A 13,931-nucleotide genomic window follows, 5' to 3' on the forward strand; every position below is an offset into this window, starting at 1 on the left:
ATCATAAATATTCATAACACTTTGCAATTGTGTGCATTTCATTTAGCCACTTGGCAAAACTTCTCTGAAGTACCCGAGTTTTAAGGAAATCTGGCTAATGCGACCAAAGCCCAGGAAATGCAGGGTGGCTTTTCTATTTTATGTTATTTGGTTTTAACCTGAAAACAAATGCCAAAACTAAATAATAATTAAAAGAGATAAGCAGGGGAGGCATTCACTTGCAATGGAGAGCCACACGCTCCTTGGCTTTGTCTTGATTGTGCTTTTGTGTCAAGCAGAAGATAAAGGTAAACACTGTACTTGACAAGAGGGGGAATCGCAAGGCTGTAATGCTAATGGATTTATCCAGGAGCCTACAAAGGCTAGATAAACCCTCTGCTTTGGTTAACAGGAGCCTCTTTTCTCACGTTCTGTATAATTACTGACTTCAGGTTGGAGTCAAGATAAGCAAGGTCCTTTTCTTGGACTTATAGCAGGTGGCCATCCCATTTTTAGCCTAAGAAAGAATTATATCCATCTCTCTCTCTTCTAATCCAGTTTATCTAAGCTCTGCACTCTTGCATCAGTACTGAGAGCTATTCACAGGAGTAAAAGAAAACCCAGCAAACTCACAGCAGCCAAGAGGAATTGGAATAATGTGCTTGTTCATTCCCACTCCCTCCCATTCAGGGTACACAGATTTAAACCAGTGGGGGCATCTTTTGTTTGTACTGCAAATTCATGCCTTGAAACATGTTTTCCCCCCTGCCTTTTCAGCTTAAGGATTCTCATCACTGAAAAGAAGTTTTTATACAGTATGAGCTTGTAGAGCGAAAATATTTATGCCGATATAAGTTTTGTTGCCCTCTTGCCTGCACTCATTTAGGATTTCTCCATGCCATTACTGACAGCATTTATGTTTGATAATGAGATGCCTTCCCTACATAATGGCTAACAGGTGCTGGAAAATATTGGCAACATTCAGAGCTGCTCAGCAAGTTCTGCTTTCCCTGAGGAGTTTATTCCAAGTCGTAACAAGTTACCACCAATCCAAGTATTAGACTGGCTGATAGTATATATATATGACTTTGTTAGGAAATGTCAGTGCTTCAGGTTCCCAAGAAAAGAACCAAATAAGGAAAGTTCTCCTTTGTCTGTTCCTATGGAATTAGAGTGTGTCATTTTTTTTTCCACTATTGATCCTGGAGCTCATTTGTGGTGGTGTTTTGCATTAGTCTCATTGTTTTTTGGCCATCTCAAAGACTCTCTAATTAGAGTCTTATTTTTGTAATTCCTCCCTTTGCCAACTGATATGGGTTATCAACAGGGAGTTCTTGTCACTATTTATTTTACATCTGATCCATTCCTCCCAAAAAAGTCTGAGTCTTCAAGAAAATCAAGTGTAACATTTTATATAATTCATTGCATCAACTTAGTTATAGAGACCTTTGAAATATGGCAAATTTCTTCAGTACTATAATATATTGGAAATCAGGTTTTCAGATTCTTAGCAGTATTAATTACTCCCTCTCTACTTCTACTGCACTACCATCATAGTCCTCTTATCATGTCATATTGCTTAATAGACTATTTTGCTTGCAAGGAATTGTGATTTGCTCAAGCTAGCTTAGTAACGAGCGCTTATTTTAAGAATACCTATGCTATTAATGGAGTCAGAATCTCATGAAAACCCCCCAAACAGAAACCAGATAATGGCCAGGCATTATAGTGACTAGAATTAAAAAGTGGTTCTGGGTTAAGAGAAAGGAACCAGGCTCTATGGAACTGAGCAATCCAAGATGGGACTTTGCTAGAAGAAATGTGACTAAGATACTTTCTGCATATCAACACCATTTTTGTTTATCTTTCTTTTCTTAGGCTCATTCCATGTATATTACCCCTCAAGAGGGATAAACTAATTGTTAAAGGTAATTACTAAAAACTAGTATTGGCAGAGATTCCCTCCCCCCCCTTGCTGGGCCACATATGAGATGCTGATGAGCCTGTGGATTGGCTGCCTGTGGGACACACGCTTACTCCCCTGCCTATCAGCTGCAGCAAGGATATAATGAGGGTATAGTGCATGCTTCCAAGGATTGCCTCCTTTATTTTCTATAGAAGGGACTGTGGATATGACAGATTCTGTAAAGGATGTGTACAGCCCCATAATGGCTGGAAGTTTGTCCTGGGTGGGACCAGTCTCATAAAAATAATATCTGAAGTGCTGAACATAGTTTCTGGTACATAGTAGGTGCTCCCTAAATTATGGTTAAATGCATAAGTGAATGTTCATATTCTTTCCTGGAGCTAGTTTTGGGGTGAAGTTACTTGCAGTTTGCATGTGATTTGATATCATTTACTTGTCAACAGCAGTGAATTACAGAGAGTTTTTGGATTCTAGGGCATGCTGTATCTTACTTTCTCTCTGTTGTTTCCAGGGGATTTTCTTCCCCCTAGATCTATAAGAATCAGCCATTGTGGTAGTGTCAGCAAGTTAGTAAGCTATGATGTAAAGGTCAAACCTCATTTTAGGATGAGAGACTTGCTGTGGTTCCACCAGTTCTCTGATACCCTGGAGTCGCTTTCCATAGGAGTCTACAGAAGAGCCCCCCCACTAGCTTCTTCAAGCTGTCTTAAAGAATGTACATTTGTATCCAATTTCAAGGGGACCTGGGCCTATTTCTTTAGCGTGAAGTCTGGAGTCCCTGCTGCAGACAGACATCAAGGACATGGACAGACATCACGGAGTTGCAGGCTCACTGTGCTTCAGTTCAAAGAGATCTCTCGGTGGGGTTGCCTCCAGCTGACAATTGCACCAAGATTCTGTGACTGCAGTGGACACCGCAGACCTGCAGCACCAAGTACAGGACTGTGTCGGACAGATGTCTATTCTTGCCTGGACATATCCCCAACTACTTAGTCACCATTTTCAGCTGTTTCTGCCTGTATGTCCATAAACTTGATCAGGGCAGAGAATGGGTTTAGAAGCAGAGAAAATACTGTGACTGGAAAATCAATCTGCCTTTTTCCTAATCCCTTCAGAAAAAAAAAAATTAATTCCTTTGAAGTGGCAACCCCAGGTTCTTTTCATATTGCTTGAGAAGAACACTTTCTTGTATTTAGGGGGTGTTTATAAAAAGTTATATATACCCCCTGCATGCAATAACTAGGTTTCTTGATGACAATTGCCTTTGCTTCCTTCTAAGCTGTCTGTTTTGCTTACTCAAACATTCTGGGGTGCTTTAGTCAATTTCTGTGCAAATACAGCGCTCACCCACTTTATTTTCCTTCCTCTTCCCCAAGGAGCTGCCAAAGTCTGGGACAGAGCAGTGTGTGGCGTGTGCCTGCTGCGAACAACTTAGCAAAGGAGACTGGTGCCCTCAGTAGACAGAGTAGGTAATAAGTCTTGTGGGCAGGATCGATGATAAAAGAAAAAAAAAAAACAAAACAGAGCAAAACAGGAGAACTAAGAGATGAGGACAGCCAAACAGATTCTAGCTAAAACTGAATCAGCTTGCTAATGACTCCACTAGCTGGTACTGAATTCTTGATACTTCCCTCAGTCCTCAAATCAAGTTCAACAATTGATTCCATGCCAGGTACAAGGGGCAGAGCTGTCACTTACCCGGGAGATTAACTTGCTTTGTTGAATACTGACAGGGACCAGAGAAGGGCAGGACCCACACAGAATGCAGGACACCCTCATTCATGCTACTCTCAAAACCTCAAATAGGAGTAAACCAAGGGTTTACAGTTTGCACCGTGTCCAGCGCAGACTAAGGTAAACCTAGAGGGTGAATTTGAGGAAGTCCCAAGCCAACATGAATTTTGTCATCTCTGTGGTAATTTGTGCCCAGACTCGTCAGACCTTCGAAGGTACAGATCCCAGTACTCTTGCCATCAGAGGCTGCACATGCTCATACTCAGCCAGCTGGGGCAGGGGCTTGAGGCCCGGATGTTGGTGTAATGATGGCTCCATCTCACCCTGGGAAGTTGGGGTGCTTGGGAGCTCCCGTGGCTCTGTTGGTGGGGGAAGTCAGCCGAGCTGATGAAAAGACAGCAAGGGTGCAAAATGCAAAATGATGCTCCCTGTCAGAGTAGATGGTTTTCCATCTAAAGCTGGGGCTTGGGGATATTCTCTAAACGGTGGTCATGTACAGTAACACCATAGCAGGTAGCCTGCCAATCAACTGGCACGAGTCCTTCTGGCCTTCTCATGTTTGCTCTGTGACTTCAGGTATTATCAAACTGATGTTTACGTGTGTCTCAAGTGATCTTCAGTGTCCTTTCAAATACCACACTGCTTAGCATAGACAATGCCAAGAAAAAAAAAGTGTTGTGAATACGTAAAATAAGAGAAATGGTAAAAGACGATGTGTGCATGCGGGGTTGGGCGGGCACTGCTGAGAGAAGTGACAAGAAAATTGTTCTCTTTAATTCCTCCTAAGTTTTACAGATTAGTTTGTATATGTACAGAAGAGTGGAGACACCCTGAGAAATTATAGAAGTTGCATTTGAAAAGTCAACTTTTATGATAAAACCATTGACTCAGACAAGAAACAATTGGAAGCTGCCTAGTGCCCATCTCCCGGTTACATTGCATTTGAAACTTCCTAAAGAAGGGATAAACACATCATTTGCCTTTGCTTCAGCTGAAGCTCTTAAGTTCTCAGGAATGAAGAGTAACAGACTGGGGGCTTGATCCAAATCCTGGATCAACTGGACTCTCGTTCTTTCTCTGGGCTACTAAGTAGCTTTCTTCTCTGTTTCTCCAGAGAAAAATGATGACAATTCTCCTTTCTAGTTAATTCTTCCCATGCTTGTTGGAGCGAGCCATTAGTTTATGTTTTATTCTTCATGTCTTTAAGATCTTGGGGTGAAATACTCTCTATAAACCACAAAGCCTATTACTGTTTTAAGTACCTGCATCTTCCAGGAGAAGGAACACACTGGCTCCCTGCAGGAGAAATAAATGGAGGCAGCTTTCTGGCTGGCACACTGTCTTAAAGAAAAAAAAAAAAAAGAGAGATCTTGTTCTGTCTACTGCAGAAAATGTGTCCAGATGTAGTAAAGCAGAGCACAAATTTCAGAGGAGTTGTGTGTTCCACACTCTGCTATACAAGTCATTTTTTTTTTTTTTTTTTGGCCCCCAAGAACAAGCTCTGAACAAAAAAAAAGGAGAGGATAGCAGGGTGTTGATAAAATGCATTTCCCAAGATTGGTGTGGGAAGAAACGTGTTCTTTCTCTTATTTTAGTGTCTTGTTTCATGGCTGTGAAGGAAAGAAAATGACTTTGGCTACCCACATCTCAAACGATATATGCAGTTCAAGGGAGCACCTGGCACTTGTGAACAAAACAGCATGCAAAAATATTGTGTTCTATTTTCCTATTGTAATCTCTCTCAGAGATTCTTTTGTCCCTCCCTTTGTGTTCTTGTCAAGATTGACACGCATCCGTGTCTTACCAAATGACATGGAGTCCCTGCTTGAATAATCATGACTAAAATCCGGGATATTTCAAAGTGCATTATTGACTCTGAGAGCCACCCACTACATCAAATTCTTGTGAATTAACTCCAACTGACAGCCTCAGAGAGGCAGTGCTTTTACCCGAAATTATAGATTCTCGCATGCTCCTACCATCCCCCTGGTGCTGGCATCGTCTCAGGGCTGTTATGATACAAGATGTGGTGCTAAAAAGGTTTTCCCGATTAATGTTACAGACAACAACAAAAACATAGTTTAGGAATGAAACTTTGAATCAAAAAGCAGACGGCAAGAAAAGGAACTAAAAGTTCTCTTTATTCGAAGTGGGTGGCACTGTCTTGCTGACCTTCCTTCAGGGTGGACACCAACTAATGCCATCACTGGGGGTGAGATGGCAGAACTCACGGGACACTGAGAAAGAAGCAGGTGGTGGTTCTTAATGAAAAGCAGTGAAATCATGCTTTACTCTCAGCATGTACTGAGGATCTTGGGAACAGAGTGTGACAATCTCTGATGGGAATTGTCAAAAGGGTCATTATGCTGGGATATGCTGAACACGAGGCCTTTAGTCCTCTTTCTCCTTCCCAGTTCTAAGGAGTAACTGCAGAAATTCCCGTATAGGAAGCGCTTAGAGGCTGCATCCTGTTTGGAAAGCAGGGGGGTGGGGGGGTGGGAGTGTTGTGTTGGGGGGTCTCGCCAGGGGACGCTTCATTTGCATAGCAATACTTCTGTTTCTACATAGATGCTAAGTTTTGTCTTTTAAAAAGAATGGCTTGGCTAATCATTCCTCCCTCTGGCGAAATGAGCCCTTGATGATGTCCTTGACTGATTCTTTGGACAATGTAATCCCTGCCTTTAAAATATATATATATATATATATATATACATATATATATATATATATATATCTTGTGCATTCATTTATCATTTGTGTATTTTAAAAAGGACACAATTGATGCAAATTTGCTGCTCTCAGGGTCCGTCAGCACTTACAAGTCCATTTTAAAATTAGGCACATACATGTATTTAACTACTGAATGACTTGACTAATGTAGCAGAATGTATCAAACTCAAAACTCAGAGAAAATATTGGTCTGATTAGTTATTTATAATCACTTTCAGAAGTACTTGTTTTCCAAAGGGACTGTGTGAAAATCATAGTGCTTTTCACAGCATTTTTGCCAGTGCCTTCCCAAAAGATGGTATGTTAGCAGCAGAAATGAAACCAAACTTTGCAAATAATTCCTAAGAAACTGTTAGGACAGCCAATGGGCAATTCTTAAGAATTATCTTGAATTTTTTTGATGACACCTAGAATACAACAATACAACAAACCCACTGGGTTGAGAGATTCAAGTACATGGATGTGTGTTTTATTCACCAAGTGCATGGAAATCTAATTAGACTCTCCAATTTTCCCTAAGACTTTTCTTATACAACCCCTCAGATGCCTCAAGCATTCCAAATTCTTTGTTACCAAACAAATTAAGTGTAGTTCATGCAACATCACTCACTGTCTCATCTCTGGCTCTGCCTGGTTTCCCATTAGGGGTTGCACTCGATTCCTGAAACTGTGTGTTTCTCTCCGCAGCCTTGCCTTTCCCGAGGCCCGGGACTTCTCACAATTGGATGTCAAGTTTTGGCTTCAGGAGCAGCTGATTATTCTATAACCCGGGAACTGAAACTGTCACCTTTTAATCATTTCCCCAAATTTCCTTAGGCACCTGTGGTGATTTCTCTAGACCAATATCCTCATAATTTGTTTCAATTGCACTCAAGAGTTTGTCTTGGATTTTCTCCTCTTCGGTCACCCTTTTAGAGTCTATGAAAATTTACTTTATGCACTTTACACCCTTTTACATTCTACAATTGTTTTTAACTCACCTCAATTTCTATTTTGTCAGAAACTCCCAAACCCACTTTGACTATTTTTAAAGATTATTTTAACTCTAAACTGCATAATCTTAAAATTCCAACTTTTTTTCACTCACTTTAAGAGTATCAATACACCCCCTTATTTATGCATAATATAAATGCTTGAATTTTTTCACTGCTCTATAAATTATTAATATGGTATGCTTATATGTAATGTCTGCCTTATGCTGTAAACTTTGAAAGCACCAATTGTAAACATTACCTTTATTCTGTATAGCATTGACCACAATGTCATGATAGCTTAAATGCTTTTGATGATGATGGTGATGATGATAATGACAACATAATGCTGTTCTGGTTTGAAAATATCACATAGTAGTCCAGCACATCTTTTTTTTTTTTTTTTTTAAATGCAAATTGCTCCTCATTCTATAAAGCTGTCATTCTTCATTAGCAAAAAAGGTTACAGTAAGTTCTAATTAGTTTAGTGCCCTGTCAAATAATTAAGTATAATAAAAAGCTTTCAATGAGTTTAATGTTAACATGGTGTAATTAAAGCCAAGTCTTGAAATGCATTAGGTGTCTATTATGCCAGATATTTGATGCTTTTCCACTCTTCAGATGAAATTCTCAAATTGTGCTTATAGCAATGTCATCATCAAAGACAAAAACACACTCACATCACTCAAATGCAAAACGGGCTTTGCAGTGCCCAGCAAGGGCAGAATCAGAGAATCAAACAAATCACTTATCCAGTCCTATTATTTACAAATAAGAAAACAGGCCTAAAATATTAAGTGACTTGCCCAAGGTCACACAATGGTAAGTTAATTCTTCCTTGATGAGATGGGAGGTTTTGGATTGTACTGACATGATTATTATTTTGGTTACTATTGTTATTATTCCTTTCTGAAGTATAAGATATTTGCTGTGAAAAAAATGCCTATTTGTTTTCTTTGTGACGGGGTAAAAAATATGTGTGGAGTAAAAGAATATAATTTGCACTTAACTCTGAGTTTTCGATGCAGGGCTTTCACAGCGCCTATTTCAAGGGCTCAAATACAGAGACAAGGCTGCAGTGTCACCATTTTCTCATCAGAATAACTGGAATGTGCCTAGATACTTAGCCATTTCTAACCCTGCATTCTTTGAGCTTCCCAGGCCTTCTCTTGTGCATGTTGTATTATCTTTTCTGTCCACAAAGATTTTGAAAAATCAGCAGAGTACAAGTAGCCCCTGAAATAAAGGCGCCATTCAAGGAACAAAGAAGTAGAAGGAGGGATCCAATTAAAATGACGAAAATCTTTAATTTTTATTTAGGTATACTTGAACGGACACGTGTATATACAAATACAGATCGTATGGGTTTGTTTGTGTGTGTGTGTGTTTGTGTGTTTTACATTTTCTTTTATGTTTATATAATGTCGGCATTTCAAAACAGCACTCGAGTAAGTGCAAAGGAACTGCAAAGCAAGGCAGTACAAGCACAGGACCACACGGAGCTGGACTTCACACCCAGACGCACACACAATGAGTGGCTTCAATGGGGTGTCAAGAGTAAGCATGGAAAGCGGATTCTGACTCATGGGTAACCTCCAACATGCCAGCATCTATTAAATTGTACAGACAATGGGAGCAAGCCCATTGTAGGGAGATTTTTCTCATTTCCAAGCAGCTCTGGGGCAAATGCATGGGAAAAACTCAGTGATGCCAAACCAGGGACAGATCTGCCCATTCACAGCTCTAGGGGGAAAATGAAACGTGGGAGGAAGGCGAGACACAAAAAAAGAAAGAAAAAGGGAGAGTAGGCAAACGGGGGTGTTGGTGGCAGTGGCTTTCAAAAGAAAAACTAGTGACCGCAACTCTGAGAGCAATGAATGGAAGGGGGGAGTTTAAACGATTTTTTCCAATATTTTAGAAACTGATAAAAATGGCTGCTGTCGTTGCTAAGGCACCAGAGAATAAGAGAACCCCAGAAAAGCCACAGGTAACTTCGTGACTCTTCCTTTCACAACGACACAGAGGGAAATAGTCCCCAGGTAACCTTCCTACACTGCCTGATTTGCAACCAATCCCACACACGGGCTGCGGGTGACACTGGCAAGACCCTTCCTGGGAAAAATAATGAAACAGTCCATGAAAACAACTACAAACAGAAAACCAAACTGAAGTACAGAACCATTTCTAAGTTCCCTAAATCTTTTCTAACCAACATGCTGGGGTGGGAGGGGGAACTAATCCCACAGGTTTCCAACATCAGACCTGGAAAACATTGAGGACAAAATATTGATCATAAAAGTCATGTTCCAGGTCCCAAGATGATAAGAGTCTTGAGAATGGGTGAGCGATGACCACGTGAGTGTCCTGCTGGGAGCAGTGTCTCAGCCATTTGTGACTCTTTTCTCAATATACATTGGATGTTTCAAAGCCTCAATGCATGTTTTGAATCCGGAAAGTCTATTGTTCTCACTTACAAAAGACATAAGAATCAAATTAATACTTTATTATCAAACACTATATACAACAGAGGTTACTAATAATACAGAATTTAAAGAACGCAGTTTGTTTTTTCTTTTTTCTTTTTTTTTTTACTTTTCTTTCCTCTGCCACCCAAGAAAGTACAGTACAAAACAATAGTCTAAACTAACATGAACTGTTACCTGGTCTATTAAAGGATACACAGTATCCACTAAACAGACAGATCCTTATTTCCCTGCTTCATGCTGCAAAGCCCTTGGCAACCAGGGGCAAAGGTCACTGGGGGTTGACTAACCGGGGCTGAGGGGTAGCTATGACTGCCCTTCAGACTTTAGAATTGTTTTGAAATTAAAAGCTGCTACAAAGCTGCACTGACATCTTCCTAAGCCTCCCCAGAGGGTTGTAACAACACCAAAAAAAAAAAAAAAAAAAAAAAAGCCACCAGCACTTTTTGTACAAGATGAAAACTGTCTGACACCAGTCATCTTGAAAACTCAGTGGCAAGTGCGTCATCTACATCATGTCACTTATAGGTAGAGAAGCACTGTCAACTGGCATGGGTAGTCTTGCTATTGTTTTTTTTTACTTAATTTGCAGTGGCACAATGGTGAAGTAAAGAGATCTAAATTTCATTGTGAACTAATGAAAGACAATAGCAGAGTGGGCCATGAGTAATCATTTCATCATTTGCTAGAGACTAATGCTAAAAAAGCACAGAAGTCACCATTTCTAAAATTAAATTAGCACCGCTAACGTAGTCACAACTAACTGGAATCATCACAGGATCATTTGTTTTCCTTGTAGTTATAGAACATGCAGTATTATTTTGGTTCTGACTGTTGATCCATTTTAGGAGTCTTTTTCCTCCTTACTCAAATCCCACTGGTCCAATGAGCCTGTAACTATTAATAAAAAGAAGTATTTGCTGGGTACTACTGATAGTACGGGGCATATAAATAGTTAAAAGGAACAAGAATTGAATGCTGTGAAAACTTTTTTTTTCAACAAAATGGTGGCTGCCTTCTGTGATAAGACCCTACCATTCCAGAGATGCTCCCCAGTCTGGGAGAACTGGGAGGCTGGCAACCCCACTCATCGGTTCCAAGTGAGACCAGAATCAGCAGTAACGTCCACTCCTATCAGATCAGGTAAACCCAGATTATGTTACAATATGTGTACAACTCTCTAGGGTGCAGTAGGTTTACAGCTGCCTTCTCTTCACATATTTTTCTAATTCAGAACTACTCACAATTCTAAGCAAATTCCTATTCATGAAGTCTGTCCATGATATGACCCCCTTTTTTTACGTATACATTTATAAAAACAAATATATAGAAAAATCCTTATTTTGCTGGAATGCTTTCAATTTTTCACATTTTACATGATCATCGCATTCGTTTTTTGTTTGTTTTGAAAGGCATGGTTTCTATTGACATGTCGTGCAACTGCAAAAAAACGCTAGATTGCTTTTCCATTGGTCTGATGCTTTTCCCGGTCTAGGCTTTGGAGTTCAAAGTTTATGACAGCCTCACCAGTAGAAACCCCAAGGCTTGCATTTCTTGGTAATCAACCGGAAACGTCCCCTGTTGGCCATTCCTTAAACAGGGTCATCCTGCATTTATTCTCCTTCTGCCCCACCCCCACAATGAAACAAGATAGCCCCTCATTATTTCTAAATGTATCAAGGGATACCACTTTTTCTCACAAGTTTAAATAGGACAAGCATATATACTCACTCTCAGCATAAAGTATATCTAAATAATGTATTTTCTATTCTAGTGGATTTTTAAAAAAATATTTTGTTAAAGTCTTTGGGACTCCATCTTGTTTATCTCCCACAGATAAACACATGTTCCCCTAGCTTTAGGCTGTGTCAGAAAGGGAAAGAATCTAAAATCAACACTTGAATTTTTTTTATTCCAAACGTTGGAATTTTTATTCCAAATTTCCCTTTAGCCCTCCCAAGTAGTGCTGGCTGACTCTCCTGGGGAGAAGGGGTATCTATCCAAGCCCCCTGCAGTGGTGGAGTGTGGAGCAAAATGTGGGTTCTGGGGTGGGAGGTGGGGAAAGGCCACAGCACACTGGCGCTCCAGCAAAGCCAAATCACATCTCCTCTGGTCACTGACATCCTTTCCTTGCTAAGTATTGTCTCCAGAGGAGTATCCAAAGCTATTCCACTATGTACTCATCAACCCTGGCTTGTCAGCCTTGGGGAAGGTCACTTTATTCATAAAAATGCCTCTTTGAGTTTCTTAAAAGAAAAAAAGAAAAGAAAAAAGAGTTGTAGCACCATGGTGATCTGTATTCAAAGGGGAAAAAAAAAAAAATCTGGTGTACACTGCTCAGTCACCAAAAAATTAGAGGCACTCACACATATACACCCCCACTGAACAGTTTTTTTTCCCTCTTTTCCCACTTGCTCTGTGCTCACATTTCTGCACAAGACCTGCCTCCTGAAAAAAAAAAAAAAGGCTTCTTTGATGGAGCACAAGTTTTGCTGTCAAGAATGCTTTAAGACGGTCATATTAAAAAACCAGTGCCTCCACCTTTTAGAAGCCTGTTCATTTATACACTCCTAGAGGAAATGGTGTAATATTATCTCTGTTCTTAATACCTCCCCTCTGGACCTGACATGGTGACATGATGCCCTGCACGATCATCTTACAGTCCTGAATGAGAAGGCATAAATATTGTACAGGAGAGTAAAACCCTCCCGGGCCTAGCCATCACCGCCTGCATCTGCCACCATCCTTTATTGTGCACACACCGCTGACGTGGTGTGCTAACGGAGGCGAGCACTTAGAGGAGAGTGCACAGGAGCTGACGAACCACTGGTGTCACTATGACAATCTGGCATTTTCATCTGGAGTCCATTTAATTTGGAAGGGGTGAGAGAAGTCATAGGCAAGGACTGGGACAAGGGAGGCAGTCACTAGTTTAGCCCCCCTCCCTTCCAAGTTGTTGCTTAGAATTCAGGCTGAAAGAAAGAAAACAAAAATCTGACATCTGCCAAAAACCAGTAACAAGTCCCTTCTTAGGATGAGCAGTTAGGTGGATCTCTGGTGTTCCAAGACCCTGATGTTTTCTGTGACAGGTGACGGGAGGGGACTGTGCTATAATGTCAAAAGCATCGCCAGGAGGAACAGTAGGATTGCCAAAAGGCGGCTGGGTATCCTTGGTGTTTGTGCCGCGTTCTCGCCGCGGGATGGCTCGGCTGACTCATGTACGGTGTCATCTGTTCAAATAGAAAGCACACATTCCAATGAGATTTCACATCCTTAATAAGTCTCTTGCAGCAACCTGCTGTTAACAGACCTCACCCCCCTCTGCAAAGTAGGGTAATGAACCTTGTGCCACCATTGACTTTCATGTCTGCATAATCACTCATTATTTACAGCAAACAAAGGAGAGAAAATTGGACTTTCTCAGCAGTACTAATACTTTACTTAAAAAATTAAGGCAAAAAAGGTGCATTCACTGTAACCTTGGCAGGTGAGCTACTTTGCTTTCCTAGCAATCAGACACACCTTGCACATACTTTAGGTATCTGTGAATGTACATCTTAAATGTAAGATGCCATGGGGAAACAAGTATTATGTTGGGGGGGAAAAAGAGACAGTTATGTTGGCATATTAGTGGTTAACCAGATGGGCTGCCCAATTTCCTCATTTCAGTGGTTTCATGGGATTAGTGTTGAATGCCTGGTTGTTGGATGCCTAGATGAATTTTCAAAGATGAAAAATTAAATGCCAAAACAAGAGCATTTCGAATAAACTATACATAATGCCCAGTAAATCTCAATAAATTGGTGCCCACTGGTTTGCCTACAATTAGCAATCAATTATGGTACTGCTTCCATTAGAAGTCCTGTATCTCCAGGATTAAATTACTTGAACTTGACTATTTTTATTTTTATCAGGCTGAAGCTTGGTACATAAATTATCAGCGGGAATGCAAATTTTCCTCTAAATAAAATGGATTAAGTGAGTTAAGCTTCTTTTATTTCACTATTAAGTGTTCTACGAGGCTGCTTCTGCCTTTGGATAGCCTTCCTGATCTGCGTGATTAACAGGCTTAATGTGAGAACTGGAACTGTGCAGCAATTAGTACCT

General features: G+C 40.5%; 1 protein-coding gene and 1 pseudogene across 2 annotated transcripts in view; one reads left to right on the forward strand and one right to left on the reverse strand.

The window, feature by feature from the left end:
- LOC119507686 overlaps positions 1-7,136 on the forward strand; it is a 52,331-nt pseudogene extending 45,195 nt beyond the window's left edge.
- A 3,173-nt stretch (positions 7,137-10,309) lies between these two features.
- Positions 10,310-13,931, reverse strand: part of EFNA5 (ephrin A5) — a 271,973-nt gene continuing 268,351 nt past the window's right edge. For both annotated transcript variants that reach the window (XM_037801504.1, XM_037801503.1), the window contains one exon: positions 10,310-13,054. In XM_037801504.1, coding sequence (XP_037657432.1) covers positions 12,933-13,054 — 122 coding nt within the window. In that variant the 3' untranslated portion in view covers positions 10,310-12,932. The remainder of the gene's footprint in view (positions 13,055-13,931) is intronic.

This window comes from Choloepus didactylus, chromosome 13 (genome assembly GCF_015220235.1).
Source record: "Choloepus didactylus isolate mChoDid1 chromosome 13, mChoDid1.pri, whole genome shotgun sequence".
NCBI lineage: Eukaryota > Metazoa > Chordata > Mammalia > Pilosa > Megalonychidae > Choloepus > Choloepus didactylus.